The sequence below is a fragment of the Mixophyes fleayi genome, chromosome 2, assembly GCF_038048845.1.
Source record: "Mixophyes fleayi isolate aMixFle1 chromosome 2, aMixFle1.hap1, whole genome shotgun sequence".
Classification (NCBI taxonomy): domain Eukaryota; kingdom Metazoa; phylum Chordata; class Amphibia; order Anura; family Limnodynastidae; genus Mixophyes; species Mixophyes fleayi.
In genome coordinates, this window is record NC_134403.1 from 354,398,889 (window position 1) to 354,416,856 (window position 17,968).

At 40.7% G+C, this 17,968-nt stretch overlaps 1 protein-coding gene across 6 annotated transcripts in view; it reads right to left on the reverse strand.

Annotated features, from left to right (window-relative positions):
- GRIK1 (glutamate ionotropic receptor kainate type subunit 1) overlaps positions 1 to 17,968 on the reverse strand; it is a 353,375-nt gene that overhangs the window by 96,122 nt on the left and 239,285 nt on the right. For 5 of the 6 annotated variants that reach the window (XM_075197143.1, XM_075197141.1, XM_075197144.1 and 2 more), the window contains exons 7-8: positions 6,552 to 6,695; positions 2,419 to 2,526 (exon numbers count right to left, since the gene is read on the reverse strand). In XM_075197143.1, coding sequence (XP_075053244.1) covers positions 2,419 to 2,526; positions 6,552 to 6,695 — 252 coding nt within the window. Of the gene's footprint in view, positions 1 to 1,896; positions 2,033 to 2,418; positions 2,527 to 6,551; positions 6,696 to 17,968 lie in introns of those variants that run through there. The other variant, XM_075197147.1, reaches the window with a different exon arrangement.

Here is a 17,968-nt window from a genome sequence, read left to right on the forward strand (position 1 = left end):
TTGAAGTCACAATGAATCTAGATTGCTGTATGCAGATTGAAATAACCAAAGACATGTTAGAGATATATACCTAACACATCCCATTGCAGCAGAAGGTATATTTAATGGTACAGACAAAGGACGGATGTAGAGTTAGCAGCCCATGGTGAGCCACCAGCCATGTCTTTATTGCTTAATTATTTATTAAGGACTTGTGGAGAAATCTGGAGACCTACGAATAGAGACCCAGAAATCCACTTACAGTCACACGGCGCTGCTTAATGCATTATTGCAGTACCAAATTAAGCCCTGCTCTTCAAAGAGTTGCCTTGGGAGCAATTTCCTTCTTGTATTTCTGGCCAGCCTCCTCCTGGGTCCACATATTTTAAAATTAACATATTTTACTCTTTTTAATCCGGGCGGGGAGGGTTTGTTCAGGGTAATGATATAATGATGTGAGACTGGAGAGTGTTAAGAGAATACTAAGACATTATACTTTGCGGAAGATAGATATTACTATCATAACTATATTTTTAAAGCACATTTGTAGACTGATAGTCGGCAGCAGAAATGAGTTACGGGAAAACAGTCACAGGTCCTCTGAAGTTATCTGTTGCCTTATTTCATCATAGTTCCTTGTGCACTATGTAGTTAGAAATAAAACAATAAAATCTATAAAATTAATAAAAACAGAGTACCCCTGAAATGCTGTTTACTTGGGAAGTATATCATACTTGCCTACTTTTGGCAAGTTGTGTCCAGGAGAGGGGGGTGTCTAGAGGGCGGGAGGGGGCAGGGCGCAATGAATCACGTCATTTTGGCCCTGCCCCCCACGACAAATATGCATTTTTGTTGATATGACATGATTCACCGCCAATCGCGTCATTTTAGCCCCGCAATTGCGGGATGCAGGAGATTTGGCAGCTCTCCCGCAAATCCGTAAGACCGACCCGAATTTCGGGAGTCTCCCGGACATTCCAGGAGAGTTGGCAAGTATGAAGTATATTTGCTCCTGGGTAACATCCCGCATACCTCACAGCTCTGGTGAAAGTTCCACCTTTTAGGACATTTAGGGGGAGATTCAATTCAGTGAGATGCATCCGGTACATCCACGGAGACACATCACACTGATGTTATGTCAGGAATCTGTGCACATTTTTCCTCACAATAGAAGTGCTCAGAAAAATGAGCGAAGAGTCCTACCGTAATGGCTGGCAATGTGCGCAGTCGGATATCACGGTGATGCCGCGTGGCACTTCGTCAGCAATTGAATCCGAGCAATTGACTTCTAAAAAGGAAAAGTGGAGGTCCTGTCCGTAGTAACCAATCAGATTCTAGTATCATTTATCTAATGCATTCTAGAACACTGTTTCCCAACTCCAGTCTTCAGGGACCCCCTAACAGTGAAGGTTTTCCAGGTCACAAGTGAAATAATTATCTTTCAAAATGTGTCAGCGTGTAATGAATACACCTGTGCTGCAGCAAAGAGATATGGAAAACATGCAATGTTAGGGGTCCATGAGGACTGGAGTTGTGAATGACTGTTCAAGAACATGATAGCTAGAATCTGATTGGTTGCTATGGGCAACACCTCCACTTTTCCTTATTAGAAGCTTAGTAAATCTATCCAGCAGAGAAAAAGACAAGCATTGTGTATGGTATGGACTAAATTAAAGGAAAATGCCCATGTTCTTATCTTTACTAGCAATTACATTGTTTGTACAGTCTTTTATTTTACGTAGTAAACCCCTAACCAAATAAGAATACTCAATAGATGTATTTAGAACTTGGATGTCTTTTTGTACCCCATTGGAGAACCACAAACATAATCACTTCTTCATTTCTAGTAAAGCATTATTTATCACTAAAAATAATTAAAAAGAACATACAAATATTGTTTTGGGGAGCATGACCCCTTCCTCCAAAGCACCAAGGTGGGTTAATTTAGTGTAAGAACTCTTACCATCAAAGACATATATGAAATTTGGTCCTCAGGAAAACGTTGTAACCCATAGCAACCAATCAGATTGTTGCTTTCATATTGTAAACTGTACTGAAATAATAAAATTCTTATTTGTTGCTATGGGTTACAGTACAAGTGCACCACCCTAGTAATGTAAATTTACATAGATAGGACATCACAAAAATGCAAATGTTGTTTACAGAAGTTTATAGAAATAGTTCTGTGTAGAAACTGAGAAATAAAATCCCTTCTCTCCAACCTTTAGCCTCTTGATTTTTATCTTTCAATTATTCAGTCATTCATTTTAACACCAGGGCACCCTGACATTTCTGTACTGAGAAAGACGGGTAGAACAAGACAAAAGCACAGCACGGTTATATATATAATTCCTGAGGCTTCATAACTATATTTTTAAGTAAATTCATAGGAGTGCATGAAGTCATCTGTAAAAGGAGCATTGAAGAAATACTGAATACCTTTTCCATGCCGTCCTCCTTTAGGCTAATAATATCCAAATCAAAATCTTTTCTCAAGCCATCAGTTCTGTTGAAGGTGATGCGACCTGTCAAACCATCCCACCGCGCCTGGGGACACACAGACAAGAAAAGATATTTAAAGCTGAGCGCGCTATCCATCAAATCCCTACCACACAGAGATAATACTGAAAAGCATTCGGCCAATATCGCGCACTAAACTCAATCTACACGAGACAATCCTAGATGACGTACCGCAATATTTTGCAATGTGTTGCTGTTTTACCATTCTCTTGAAAGCAAAGCAATATGAGACAATTGTTTAAAATTTTGTAAAAGTTCTAATTAAAAGTACCGTATTTTTCGCTCCATAAGACGCGCCTGACTATAAGACGCACCTAGTTTTTAGAGGAGGAAAACATACACTGGCCCCTTCACTCACACAAAATACACTGGCCCCTTCACTCACACAAAATACACTGGCCCCTTCACTCACACAAAATACACTGGCCCCTTCACTCACACAAAATACACTGGCCCCCACTCTCACTCTCCAACACACACACACACACACACACACACACACTATATTATTAACACACTGATCCCCACTCTTAGACACACATGCTATGTTAGCACACTGGAACACACACTATAGTCTCCAGCGCACACACACACACACACACACACTATAGCCTCCAGCGCACACACACACACACACACACACACACACTATAGCCTCCAGCACACACACACACACACACACACTATAGCCTCCAGCGCACACACACACACACACACACACACACACACACACACACACACACTATAGCCTCCAGCACACACACACACACACAAACTGTAGCCTCCAGCACACACACACTATAGCCTCTAGCGCACACACACACACACACACTATAGCCTCCAGCACACACACACACACACACACAAACTGTAGCCTCCAGCACACACACACTATAGCCTCCAGCGCACACACACACACACACACACACACACACTATAGCCTCCAGCACACACACAAACTGTAGCCTCCAGCACACACACACTATAGCCTCCAGCGCGCACACACACACACACACACACACACACACACACACTATAGCCTCCAGCGCGCACACACACACACACACACACTATAGCCTCCAGCACACACACACACACACACACACACACACACACACACACACACACACACTATAGCCTCCAGCGCACACACACACACACACACACACACACACACACTATAGCCTCCAGCACACACACACACACACACACACACACACACTATAGCCTCCAGCGCACACACACACACACACACACACACTATAGCCTCCAGCACACACACACACACAAACTGTAGCCTCCAGCACACACACACTATAGCCTCTAGCGCACACACACACACACACACACACACACACTATAGCCTCCAGCACACACACACACACAAACTGTAGCCTCCAGCACACACACACTATAGCCTCCAGCGCACACACACACACACACACACACACACACACTATAGCCTCCAGCACACACACACACACACAAACTGTAGCCTCCAGCACACACACACTATAGCCTCCAGCGCGCACACACACACACACACACACACACTATAGCCTCCAGCGCGCACACACACACACACACTATAGCCTCCAGCACACACACACACACACACACACACACACACACACACACACACACACACACACACTATAGCCTCCAGCACACACACAATATTGAGCTTTCCCCATAACTTACTTTATTTCCTCCGCGCGATGTCTTCAGCACTTCTCACATGGGACGGCACCTGTCATGTGGTGCACGTCCCATGTGATAGCTAGGTCCTCACAAATAGGCGGGGGGACGGACGGATCAGGAGGATCCGCAGCCTGGCCGGGACCCGCTTCTCCACACTGAAACTGTACGTTTTCTTCTTCCTTGCTTGCAGTATTCGCTCCATAAGACGCACACACTTTTCCCCCCACTTTTTTGGGGGGAAAAAGTGCGTCTTAGGGAGCGAAAAATACGGTAATCATACTGGGATATTTTAAATTCACTGAAAATTTTATTTTGTCTGTTCACTCTTCACAGCTCTCCAAGTAAAGGTTTCTAACCTATGACCTATTTATTTTATATAGGAATTGTACACTCCTCTTGTGTTAAGTGTGAATTGCAGCTTATGAAAGTGATTGGCCCTGAAAGGTTGAAAGAGGGTGAGCATTCCACCAATCACACGCCATCTTCTCTGGCTCACACAACCTAAAAGAGCAGTGGAAACGCATGCACTTATTAATGTAAATCCTTTACCGACTCAGAATTGTGTTTGAGTGATAGCCCTTATGATGCCCTCTGACTTTTAGGGTTCTTTCTGTTACTGGGACACCAGTCACGGCGTCTGCTTAACATAAGCTTTTTAAAGATACTTTATGGAGTAAAACAATAGAACAAAGCTAATTATCAACAAAGAAATTAGAAATCAGTTCTGTTACTCTAGTCCAATAAAAAAATACATTTGTTTCTCCATAAAAATTAAGAGCCAGGCAGTAACGTTTTATAATGGTAATAAGAAATTCCCCAGAAACACATCCTTTTTATTTTTAGCCACTGGATTATACAAAAATGAATTTGGGTTTGATAAAAATATGGTGAGCAGAAAACATTGTTTGGCATTTGGGGTCGCCTTCATTCAGAGTGGCAGTCAAGCATATATTTTGTGAGTGTGTGGCCCTTACAGAAATCTGGTCAAAGCCCCATAGAAGGACCAAAAGTCTTTTTGGGAAAATACATTTTCTTCTAGAAATGGAGCACTAGCAATGGAGACAATAGGGCATTTGCTTCCCGGGCAGGGAAATTTTAGCCCAAAGGGCAAGACTCGACTCAGAAGCCTAGTTGGAACATTTTAAAGGAAACAAAATGTGAATGGCCCGGGGACCCAGCCCAAGGTAGCCCACCATGAGACCGGCACGGGGGGCAGATGTCCCCCTGCCCACCAGCCCAGCCTGCCGCTGCTCCTGGGTACTTATTTTACAGATGAGGGTCAGTGATGGGTTCCGAAGAGGCATTTATATCACTAGCCATGTCGACTAGACATATAATAGAACTCATTCTAATCCTACAGGAGAGGAACTAATCATAGCCAAGGCTATCCTGCAGGACAGAGCTGCGGAAACGGCATGTCGATTTATGTCTGTATTCCTTCCTATATTATTATAAATACAGGTGGTTTTGACCTTAAATGGGCCATCTAACTCTGCTTGCCTCTGGGCCAAAAGTTACTAGCCCTCCTGCCTAGTGAAAAAAGTACTCCATTTACTGTGCCAATGTAGTACTTGGGTGATAGGAACCCAAGTCAAACTTTTATTGCTCTCTAGAAACAAGAGGGAACATTCTGATTGAACAAATATTACAGTATCTGATCATATGTTTGGGAACAAGAAGTAAATCTATAACACTTTTTAACCTGATCATAAATCAGTCTACATAGTGTCAATTAACGTTATGTAAATTTACTAGTTCCCAAAATCTTTTATATGACATTTTTGCATTAAAAGCTCTTGCACACCTGAGGTTTTAAATGTGTTTTTGAAACAAATAATTAATTTTTACAGAAAGAATGTACTAAAAAAATTAGCGAAATGCGTTTGAAATACACAGGGACTACGGTTGGTACAGTGTGTATTACTTTTTTTTTATTAATTTACCTATTTTATTTCATTATTCAATTTTAATTTATAATTTTTTCATTACTATAATTGTTTCTCAGTCATAAATTCCATTATATTGTGGTTAAATCACCTTAACTTAATGTAACTAATTAAAAGATTTCTGTTTTCCTTCTCCTTTTTTTTTAATTACCTCTTTTCCATTTTTCATTATAATACTCATACACTTATATCCATTATCTACTTTACGGGAATTTAAGCATATCAAATTATGAGTGTTGACCAAATAAATAGTCACTCAGCCTAGAAGACCTAAGGAGACTTCGCCCTAATTGTATCACAAAAGAAATGCCTTGCTAGTCTCCATCTGTAGATCAAGAAAGGCCAGCAGGGTAATTACCCAACTTTTCTCTTTAGTGGTTAATTAAACAAAGGCAAAAAGCTTACCTCCTTAATGAGATTCATAAATCGAGGTCCGAATCTCCACGGCTTATGTCGGTGACACTGCAGAGAGCTGACAGTCATTTGAGCGGCTCGCTGTGTTGCAACTGCGACCATATAAACAGCGTCATACATCAAGGCTGCGTCTGTCTGTATTAAACACATAGACAGGCTACATTTTATTATAATACTCATAACTGGATAGTGCTGTCCTAACTGCTATACCATCCATAATGTATATTAACTTTTAATGGGCAATGGAACTTTTTAATTTACTGTACAAAGACAGTAAGTCCCCAAACACGTTACCCAAATGTCCAGTGATATTATCCAGAACATTTTTTATTTATAAGCAAAATATATAATAGATTCTGATTAAATGCTGACTAGTAAAACTATCCTAGTTTAGGTAAATTTTGTCTTAGATGCAAATTGTCCTTAGTAGGAAAATTGTTAAAGTATACAATGATATACCCCAGCAGTTCTGAAGGACAGTCCCATTTTCAAATTTCTTTCTGTCATACTCTGGTCCCATTCCTGCTTTTCTACTAGATCAACAAGCTACACTATCTATGACTAGGCAACCTAGGGCGACCAGGGTTTAGGGCACCAAGGGTTAAGGGAAGTCTAAATCACAGAGTTGGACGTATGTTTGCTTTATTAGCATAGAATCTGCATTTCCGTACTGAGCATGTGCACCAAAAAGTGCTTACGCACAGGTCCATGTGCAGACTTGGTACACTCCTGGTGTATCTGTTGCGGATGCTGGATGAGCTGGCGCAAAAAGATGCAATGATGATAATGATGATGATGATCTGCAGCACTGATTTCTGAATGGATGTTTGCAGATTGACCTCTCCAGCTGTACTTCTGTACTTAATTCATTAGTGTAGCTGCTATATTATATAAGGTTGTGGCCATTTATTTGTATTGCTTAATTTATATTTCCATTTGGATTTCTGCTTGTATTTAAATTATATTTAACATGGTAAATGCAAGTTTACATTTATTCATAAAAGTCTTTGCTGTTTATATGACACATTATTGACATTGTTATACTGTGTACAAGTAGGGTAATGTAACTTGCTCATGTACAACTAACACTGTCAAGCTGCATCGCTACATTATCCCTACACTATACCAACACTATACCTACACTATCCCTATTCTATCCCTACTCTATCTCTACTCTATTCCTACACACTATCCCTATTTTATCCCTACTCTATCTCTACTCTATTCCTACACACTATCCCTACTCTATCCCTACACTATCTCTACTCTATTCCTACACTATCTCTACACTATATCTACTCTATCCCTACTCTATCTCTATTCTATAACTACACTATCTCTACTCTATCCCTACTCTATCTGTACTCTATTCCTACACACTATCCCTACTCTATCCCTATACTATCTCTACTCTATCCCTACACTATCTCTACACTATATCTATCCCTACTCTATCTCTATTCTATACCTACACTATCTCTACTCTATCCCTACACACTATCTCTACTCTATCCCTACACACTATCCCTACTCTATACCTACACTATCTCTATTCTATCCCTACACTATCTCTACTCTAACCCTACACTATCTCTAATCTATCCCTACACTATTTCTACACTATCCCTACACTATCTCTACTCTATCCCTACACTATCTCTACACTATATCTACTCTATCCCTACTCTATCTCTACTCTATCCCTACACTATCTCTACTCTAGCCCTACACACTATCCCTACTCTATACCTACACTATCTCTATTCTATCCCTACACTATCTCTACTCTAACCCTACACTATCCCTACTCTATCGATACACTATCTCCACTCTATCCCTACACTATCTCTACTCTATCCCTACACTATCTCTACTCTATCCCTATACACTATCTCTACTCTATCCCTACACTATCTCTACTCTATCTCTACACACTATCTCTACTCTATCCTTACACACTATCTCTACTCTATCCCTACACTATCTCTACTCTATCCCTACACTATCTCTACTCTATCCCTACACTATCTCTACTCTATCCCTACACACTATCTCTACTCTATCCCTACACTATCTCTACTCTATCCCTACACTATCTCTACTCTATCCCTACACTATCTCTACTCTATCCCTACACTATCTCTACTCTATCCCTACACACTATCTCTACTCTATCCCTACACTATCTCTACTCTATCCCTACACTATCTCTACTCTATCCCTACACACTATCTGTACTCTATCCCTACACTATCTCTACTCTATCCCTACACTATCTCTATTCTATCCCTACACACTATCTGTACTCTATCCCTACACACTACCTCTACTCTATACCTACACTATCCCTATTCTATCCCTACAATATCTTTACTCTATCCCTACACACTATCTCTACTCTATCCCTACACTATCTCTACTCTATCCCTACACACTATCTCTACTCTATCCCTACACTATCTCTACTCTATCCCTACACTATCTCTACTCTATCCCTACACTATCTCTACTCTATCCCTACACTATCTCTACTCTATCCCTACACACTATCTCTACTCTATCCCTACACTATCTCTACTCTATCCCTACACTATATCTACTCTATCCCTACACTATCCCTACACACTATCTATACTCTCTCCCCTTTCTATTCCTACACTATCCCTACGCTATATTTATTCTATTCCTAAACTTTCAGTATTCTATCATTACACTATCTCTACTCTATACCTACACTATCCCTACACTACCTCTACTCTCTCCCTTCTCTGTTCCTACATTATCCCTATACAACCTCTATTCTATTCCTACACTATCACTATTCTATCACTACACTATCTCTACACTATCCCTACTCTATCTCTACTCTATCCCTACACTAGCTCTACTCTCTCCCTTCTCTGTTCCTACACTATCTCTATTCTATTCCTACACTATCACTACACTATCTCTACTCTATACCTACACTATCTCTATTCTATTACTACACCATCATTACTCTATCCCTACACTATCCCTACACTATACCTATACTATCTCTACTCTATCCCTACACTATCTGTACACTATCCCTACACTATCCCTACACTATACCTATACTATCTCTACTCTATCCCTACACTATCCCTATGCTACACTCGTTGCTCCCCATGTAAAACTGGCACATATGCTAGTGTTGTAGAGCTGGACTTTTATATGTGTGCAATGTTTCCTGATAAATCTTGGGGAGTAAATGTGCCCAACTCTACAGGAGCCCCTGAATTTTGTTTTCCCACAGCATAAACGCGACACAGACAATATAGTAGACTGGAATGCTCCGTCACTCTAATGATTGATTTAAGCCATAATAAAGCAAAATAGAGCATTTTTTTTTTAAGAAGAAAAATGAAAAAGTTGGAATGACTAATGGTGGTGAGTCTACAGTGGCAATAGGACTTTAAATTGAGGTTTCACTACCGTGCGAATTTCCAAGTGTATCAGCAAACCCCCACAGGTGGGTACAGATTTATTTTCCAGAGGCAGTTCCAGGCCCGTGAAGTGGGCATGCACCTGAAAACACTAAGTGGACATGCTGACAAACTTGTGCAGATAAAAGAGCATTGCGGACTTACGAAGTGCACCCAGGGCACACAGCAAAGTGTGTGCCTTTTCTCTGGGAAAATCTTTGCGGGGTGCACTGTGCAAAAGTGTAAACATCGCATCATAGTCCAATTTTCTGCTCTTTTGGTACCACGGGTTTCATATAAATAATTTTTCTCCTAAAATAATGCACTGTTTAGCCTCATTCATGGCTTAAATAAATAATGAAAGTGACAGCACTTGGGGATTACATGTGTCACATTTGTGTATTAAGACTTTTACTACATTGCTTGGAAATGTGCCAGAGGCTGGCGGACATCGGGATTTGTCCTGTACCGTTGATCTCTACCAGTTCTTAGCTTTTGCCAAATTTAAGACCTTACGCAGAGTTGGAATGGGTGTCCACGGCATGGAAGCCAAAATACACCCTAACATTTATCTCATTTCAATAATCTCTCTTCACAAAATGTCCTATGCAAACCGCCACTGTTCTGCAAATGCAACTATCTTCTGCCGGACACCTATGTTCCCCTGCAGATATCTGTGGAAAATCAAGACGCACTGGGGCTCCAAAGCTGTATTTCGCTGTGATACAGCCGATGGGTGCTTTGTAAATGACCTCAACAGACTGCAGAAGAGTAAGAGTATTTGTAAAGTATAAAGGATAAGTAAATCACAAAAGGTTTTCTGTCTTTCCAATACTGCTTGATTCAGGCAGCCAGTTGGTTTGTTATTCCGGTCGTCTTGATGTCAAGGTTGTATACAGCAGCAGCAGGTTATAAATATGAGACAACAGTTTAATAAATATATAAGTAGACTACAGCGTGTCAACAAACTAGATATTAAATTAAAATAACGTCTGTGGCGTGAGACAAGTGAATGAAACAGAAAACCAGAAAAAGTGACTGCAGGGCTTAGCGATCAAGGTTAAGATATAGTACTATGAAAACACATCTTTTGCTGGAGACTGTGATGTGAAAAATAAAAGGAAACTAGTAGGAAATCTTTAATAATAGCTGAATTACACCTTACAGGGCGACTTTCAAACGTACATTACCTGCTGATTTATTAAAGGGCAATAGAGCTTTTTTTCTTTTCCCCCAATATAAGGATTACAGCTGCTGATAGCACTTCATCCACATCTCTAACATCACTCCATGATACATACACTAAATTTACCTTCCCTCTCTCTCCTACTCACTTTCACCACACTTCACTCCACACTCCACACTCCCCACTCCACACTCCACACTCCACTGCTCTCTCCAGCGTCCTATTTATCTCACCCTCATAATTATTTCCCCCTCACTAATTCCCTCCTCGCTACTCTGTACTGATTTATTTCCTGTTCCCACCTTACTCACCAGCCTACTTACACAAATCTTTCAAACTCTCTTTTCTCTCCAGATGCACCACATTATCATTCCTCCCTCAGTACCCACCTACAGCAAAGACAAAATTGATATCACTCAACAAGTAAGACCCCACAACCAACCCCTACCTTCTCCTATACTCCCCAATCCACCCTCAGTTCATTCTCTGCCCTCATGTCAACATCTCACCCTGCAACCTGCGCCCTTGGCTCTATCTCCTCCCAAGTTCACTCCCTCTCTCCCATTACCACTAGCTTATCTCTGCAACCTGTCTTTCTCCACTGATATATTCCCATACTATGAACATGAGCTCATCTCACCATTCCTAAGGAAACCATGTTGTGACCCATGCTCTCCCTCTAATTACTGCCTTATTACTACTATAACACTACTTGTCTTGTTTTATCTCCTCTTACTCCTTTGCCTCTCTACAATCAGGCTACTGTTTCCAACATTCCACTGACACTGTTCTCACAAAAGTGATAAATGATTTACTTACAACAGTGGAAGGATCACGTTTACATACTCCTCCTCCTGAACCTCTCTGTTGCTTTCAAAACTGTTGATCTCTTCTCCTGCACGTTCTTCATTCCATTGTCCTTCACTCCATATCAAACTGTTCCTTAAGCATCTCTGCCTCCACCCTTCCACTCTCACTGTCTGTTGGGGTCCCAAAAAACTCTATCCTCAACCCTCTGCTTTTCTCATTGTACACCTCTTCCTCTGGTAAACTAATTTGCCTGTTTTGTCTACAGTTCCTTCTCTACTCTGACAACATCCAAATCTACTATCTACTGTCTCTCTGCTATCTCCATATCAATGTCCAAACACTATTAGTGTAACACTTGACAGCGCCCTCTACTTTACTCCTCACATCCAATCTTTCTCCAAGTCTTTTGCCACTACCTTCGAACTACTGCTAGAATACAACTTTTTCTTAATCACAACGCAACTAAAACTTTCTCCAATCTCTAATCTTCCACATCATCATCATCATTTATTTCTATAGCGCCACTAATTCCGGAGCGCTGTACAGAGAACTCATTCACATCATTCCCTGCCCCATTGGGGCTTACAGTCTAAATTCCCTAATATAGACACACACACTCACACACAGACAGACAGACAGACAGAGAGGGAGAGACTAGGGTCAATTAAGAGAGCAACCAATTAACCTACCAATATGTTTTTGGAGTGTGGGAGGAAACCGGAGCACCTGGAAGAAAACCCAAGCAAACACAGGGAGAACATACAAACTCCACACAGATAAAGCCATGATCAGGGATCGAACTCATGACCCCAGTGCTGTGAGGCAGAAGTGCTAACCACTAGGCCACTGTGCTTCCACCTCCACTACATAGCCCTCAAAAACACAATTCTTTCATACATTTTAAACCTCATCTCAAAATACTCTGCTTCACGCTCTCTTGATCTATCTCTGACCTGCGATTTGCCTCATCCCTAGTAACCATCTCTCACTCTCACATACGAGACTTCTCCTGCGCTGTTACCCACTTAAGGAATGCCCTAACATGATGATCAGACTCTTCCACAAATCTTTAACCACTCTCTGAAAATCCATCTTCTTTTTAGAGTTTACTCAACTCCCACCTATGCTACACACACTGGTCCTCCATCACAACTCTCCCAGTCTCAATTCTAAGCCACACTCGCTCCTCTAGGCTCTGCTCTCTTCTTACTAGCTTGTAAGTTCTCTCATCGCAAAATACTTGAATGAGAGGAGGAGTCAAAGATGGGGCAGACTCTACTATAACCCCAATACAGTGGCAGAACTACAATTGGAGCAACAGGTGCGGTGCATCACGGCCCATGGAGATAATTGGACCCGCTGCACGGTGAACTAGTGAGCTGCAGGCCTCCACCCTGCTTCCCTGGAGCGGGGCCCACAGCTCTCTATTTCCGCCCCTGCCACAATATGTATATATATATATATATATATATATATATATATATATATATATATTTATTATACGAAGAGAGAGTAGCGTTTTAGATCAGTCAGTCAGGTAGTCTAGTTGTCTACATCTGCTTTATGTTCTACTGTAACTATGGGGAACTTTTTGTGTTTTAATTTTAATAATGACATGCCTCAGGTACTGTCAACAGACTCCTCTTGTTTGTTGCCAGTTAAATGTGATCTGAATTTATCATCACTTCTTAATCAATACACTCAGTATTGCAGTTAACTTGAAGCTTTTCTAGGACAAATAAATATAGTTGGAGATAATAGCAAATTGCAGTTGGGATTAACAAATTCAAAGCCTCAGGTGACAAGGACAATATATCACTTATCTGCAGTGCTCAGAACAGACAGTCTCAGTGCACCCAGATTTATAGGACTCTGTACAGTTTGTGTTTCTTGAGAGAAAACTTAACAAATAAGCACACGTGGAATTGGCGATGTGACAAGTTCGGCATTATATATGTCCACGAAGACTGTTGGTAATGAAACTTTACTATAGACCAGTAATACAGCATTGTTTTGAAAGTTAAAATAGGAATTGAAGTATAATAATAAATGAAAGACCAGAGGGATTTAACACCTCATTGGCCAGACCACATTTGACTTCTGAATAGGATTCAGCAGAAATAACATACTAAATAATTTGTTTGCTCACATCAACCAAATTTTACTTTGTGTATGTGGAGGTGGGAGGTGGTGTCAATGGCAGAGAAGGGCAGATAGTATTTTATTTTGGTATATAAAAAGTGCTTACATCTTATGCAGTCCTGTACATTGTGGGGAATATGAAACAAATTACATAAAAGAAGATTAAACCAAAGATAAAGACGGCCCTGTCCAAATGAGCTTACAATAATAATAAAAATTGTAGCCGCCAGTGTTGAAAGTGGGCGTGGCTGCTTTAAGGTAGCAGCATTATCAACCTCCAACAATAAAGCAGTAATTGGCAACTGGAATTCTCTGCCGCTACTGATGGTGCAGTATGGTTAGAGCGAGGACAGATTAAATGTCAGTGTGTCATTGCCCTAGGACCCAAGTGTCAGTGTGTCATTGTCCTAGGACCCAAGTGTCAGTGTATCGTTGTTCTGGAATTCAAGTGTCAGTGTGTCATAGTTCTGGGACCCAAGTGTCAGTGTCTCGTTGTTCTGGGACCCAGGTGTCAGTGTATTGTTGTTCTGGAATCCCAGTGTCAGCATGTCATTGTTCTGGTACCAGAGTGTCAGTGTATCATTATTCTGGAATCCAAGTGTCAATGTGTCATTGTTCTGGGGACCACACGTCAGTGTATCCTTGTTTTGGAACCCACGCATCAGTGTATCGTTCTTCTGGAATCCAAATGTCAGTGTGTCAGCATGTCATTGTTCTGGGAACCACTCGTCAGTGTATCCTTGTTCTGGAATCCAAGTGTCAGTGTGTCATTGTTCTGGGACCAAACTGTCAGTGTGTCATTGTCCTAGGAGCCAATTGTCAGTGAGTCATTGTCCTAGGACCCAATTGTCATTGTGTCATTGTTCTGGGACCCAAGTGTCATTGTGTCATTGTTCTGGGACCCAAGTGTCAGTGTGTCATTGTTCTGGGACCCAATTGTCAGTGTTTCATTGTTTTGGACCCAAGTGTCAGTGTATCGTTGTTCTGGAACCCAACTGTCATTGTGTCATTGTTCTGGGACCCAATTGACAGTGTGTCATTGTTCTGGGACTCAAGTGTCAGTGAGTCATTGTTCTGGGACCCAAGTGACAGTGTGTCATTGTTCTGGGATCAAAATGTCATTGTTTCATTGTTCTGGGACCCAAGTGTCATTGTGTCATTGTTCTGGGACCCAATTGTCAGTGTGTCATTGTTCTAGGACCCAATTGTCAGTGTGTCATTGTTCTGGGACCCAAGTGTCAGTGTGTCATTGTTCTGGGACCCAAGTGTCAGTGTGTCATTGTTCTGAGACCCAAGAGTCATTGTGTCATTGTTCTGGGACCAAACTGTCCGTGTGTCATTGTCCTAGGACCCAATTGTCAGTGAGTTATTGTCCTAGGACCCAATTGTCAGTGTGTCATTGTTCTGGGACCCAAGTGTCAGTGTGTCATTGTTCTGGTACCCAAGTGTCAGTGTGTCATTATTCTGAAATCAGAAATTAAAAAAAAATATTAATATAGTACTAATGAACACTGTCGCCAAATAATGGCTTTATTTTGAAATTTTGTAGCTGTATTACAAATCTACAATATTTAAATAAAGCATCTCAGAAACGAGGAGAGGAGCTTAACTGAACAGATATGGTTTTCAGAATAAGCAATTTTTCTGTATAATGTTCCCATCTCGCTAGTTATAAAGGTATATTGTGTGCCGTCACATAAGACATATACTAGATAACGTGCACTGATGATTTAGGGTATCATTTTCTTCTTTTCATTTATAATAGTTGTAATAACAGTAATACGTTGTCTATTTATACCAATATCTCTTTGCAATGATACATTTCTATAAGAAAAGGCTGCAAAGATAATACAATTATGCCTCATTAGACAGGAGAGCTTCGGTTTACAATGAAATTATCCAGCAGGAATGGGGAATTAGAGCGTCCAAATTTGCATCTAATGTTGCCTTGTTTTTTTAGTCTATTTTTTCGTATGAATATATTTCCCCATACCGTCTAGATGTATAACCACTAAAAATACAATCGTGTAACAGTTTAACATTGTTAAGAAAACCATGCAACACAGATACTGCTTTGCAATTTGATCAGAGCCAGACAGGTCATTAAAAGGGTCTTACTGGAGCTCCTGGATGCACAAGTGGGGGGGGGGGGTCATGTTTAAAAGTGGACAATGCCAATGGATCATTTGTGGGCCCTATCCTTTAATGGACCCCAATAACAATAAAGGGCTAGATTTACTAAGCTGCGGGTTTGAAAAAGTGGGGATGTTGCCTATAGCAACCAATCAGATTCTAGCTTTCATTTATTTAGTACCTTCTACAAAATGACAGCTAGAATCTGATTGGTTGCTATAGGCAACATCCCCACTTTTTCAAACCCGCAACTTAGTAAATCTAGCCCAAAGTCTTAAACCGTCCACCAAATATATATAATACACAAATAAATCTAATACTGTTTTAATAACCATCTGTGGGTATTGTCCACTCATGTGTGTGTAAATCATATTTGTAAAATTGGGACACTGATTCATATCTCCTAACATTTAGAATCATGAAATTGAGACAAATAAGCCCCACCCCCATTTTGACCAAAGTCCGCCCACAAATGCTCAAATTTAAGAAAACGACATCCTTTTTTGGTTAAGCCCAACTTCTTTTGCAGCCCTCGAATCGGGATGTCCTGCCAAATTCGCGACAGTTGGTAGGTATTCTGCTTATACCATCCACCTCCAAAGCGGCTCCCAGTACCATAGAACAGTGTCTAACGCTACTGAACATGGATACACGTTGTCACATGGTGTCCGAAATTTCCTCTGCACGCCTTGTGGAAATGGGCAAAGTGAGAACAATTCAGATTTAAATCCATGAGAGTATTTCTCTGATAGTTCTGAAGACACTGAGACTGTAACTAACACAGTAAGACCTACAGAGGCAGCCACTCAATGTGTCCTCTTACAGCGGGGATCATGTAAAAGCAGTAAGGGGTGTAAATAAAAAGTAAAATAATGAAGAAAAAAGTAAATTATAAATAAAATTTTAAAACAGTGGTGCTAAAAAATAAAAATTATGTATATGCTTGTGTAATGTATATCACTATGCCTGTATGAGTGAATCTTTATGTGTGCACGTGAATACCTCCCAACTGTCTTTATTTTGACTTAACATAAAATGGGTGGAGTTTTACCCTAATTTGCATGTTTGTGAGCGTGGTTTGGGTGAAATGAGGATGAGGCTTATTCTGTCCCGCTTTCGGGATTCTAAATGTTTGTATGGTGCGTGTGTGTCAAATGTCTTGCTTATTGTGCTCCCGTAATAAGCTTGCACGGTAGGCCCTTTACACTGCAGACTGACATTGGTGTTGATGCATACGTCCACGATAACTACAACACCACAACTTGCATGCAGCATATGTAGTTTATGTTTCTCCAGTATTAAATCTGGAAATTCTAAAATACAGGTGCTCGACACAATTTTCTTCAAACTATCCAACTTGGCTATTGAAACAATCGATTGCATGTGAATAACAGTATAATAAATCTGAACAAAAATAACCTCATCCTATCTTCTTAGCATCTGCTAAAACCAGACTTGTGATGATTGGTGAGTTTTACTGCCCTATCCGTACTTGAATCGGAGACACCTCCTTTATATCGATAGCGGTACGCAGTGCACAGTGCTGCAGATACAGTTAATGATTCTCACTTGTGAAGTTTATCAAGACTGATAAACATTGGGAACTTTTATAAACCTAAGACCTCATTATCATAGCCAGATGCTGAAGACCATTCATCAATGTTGTAAAGTAGAAATAATGCTGGTGCTGC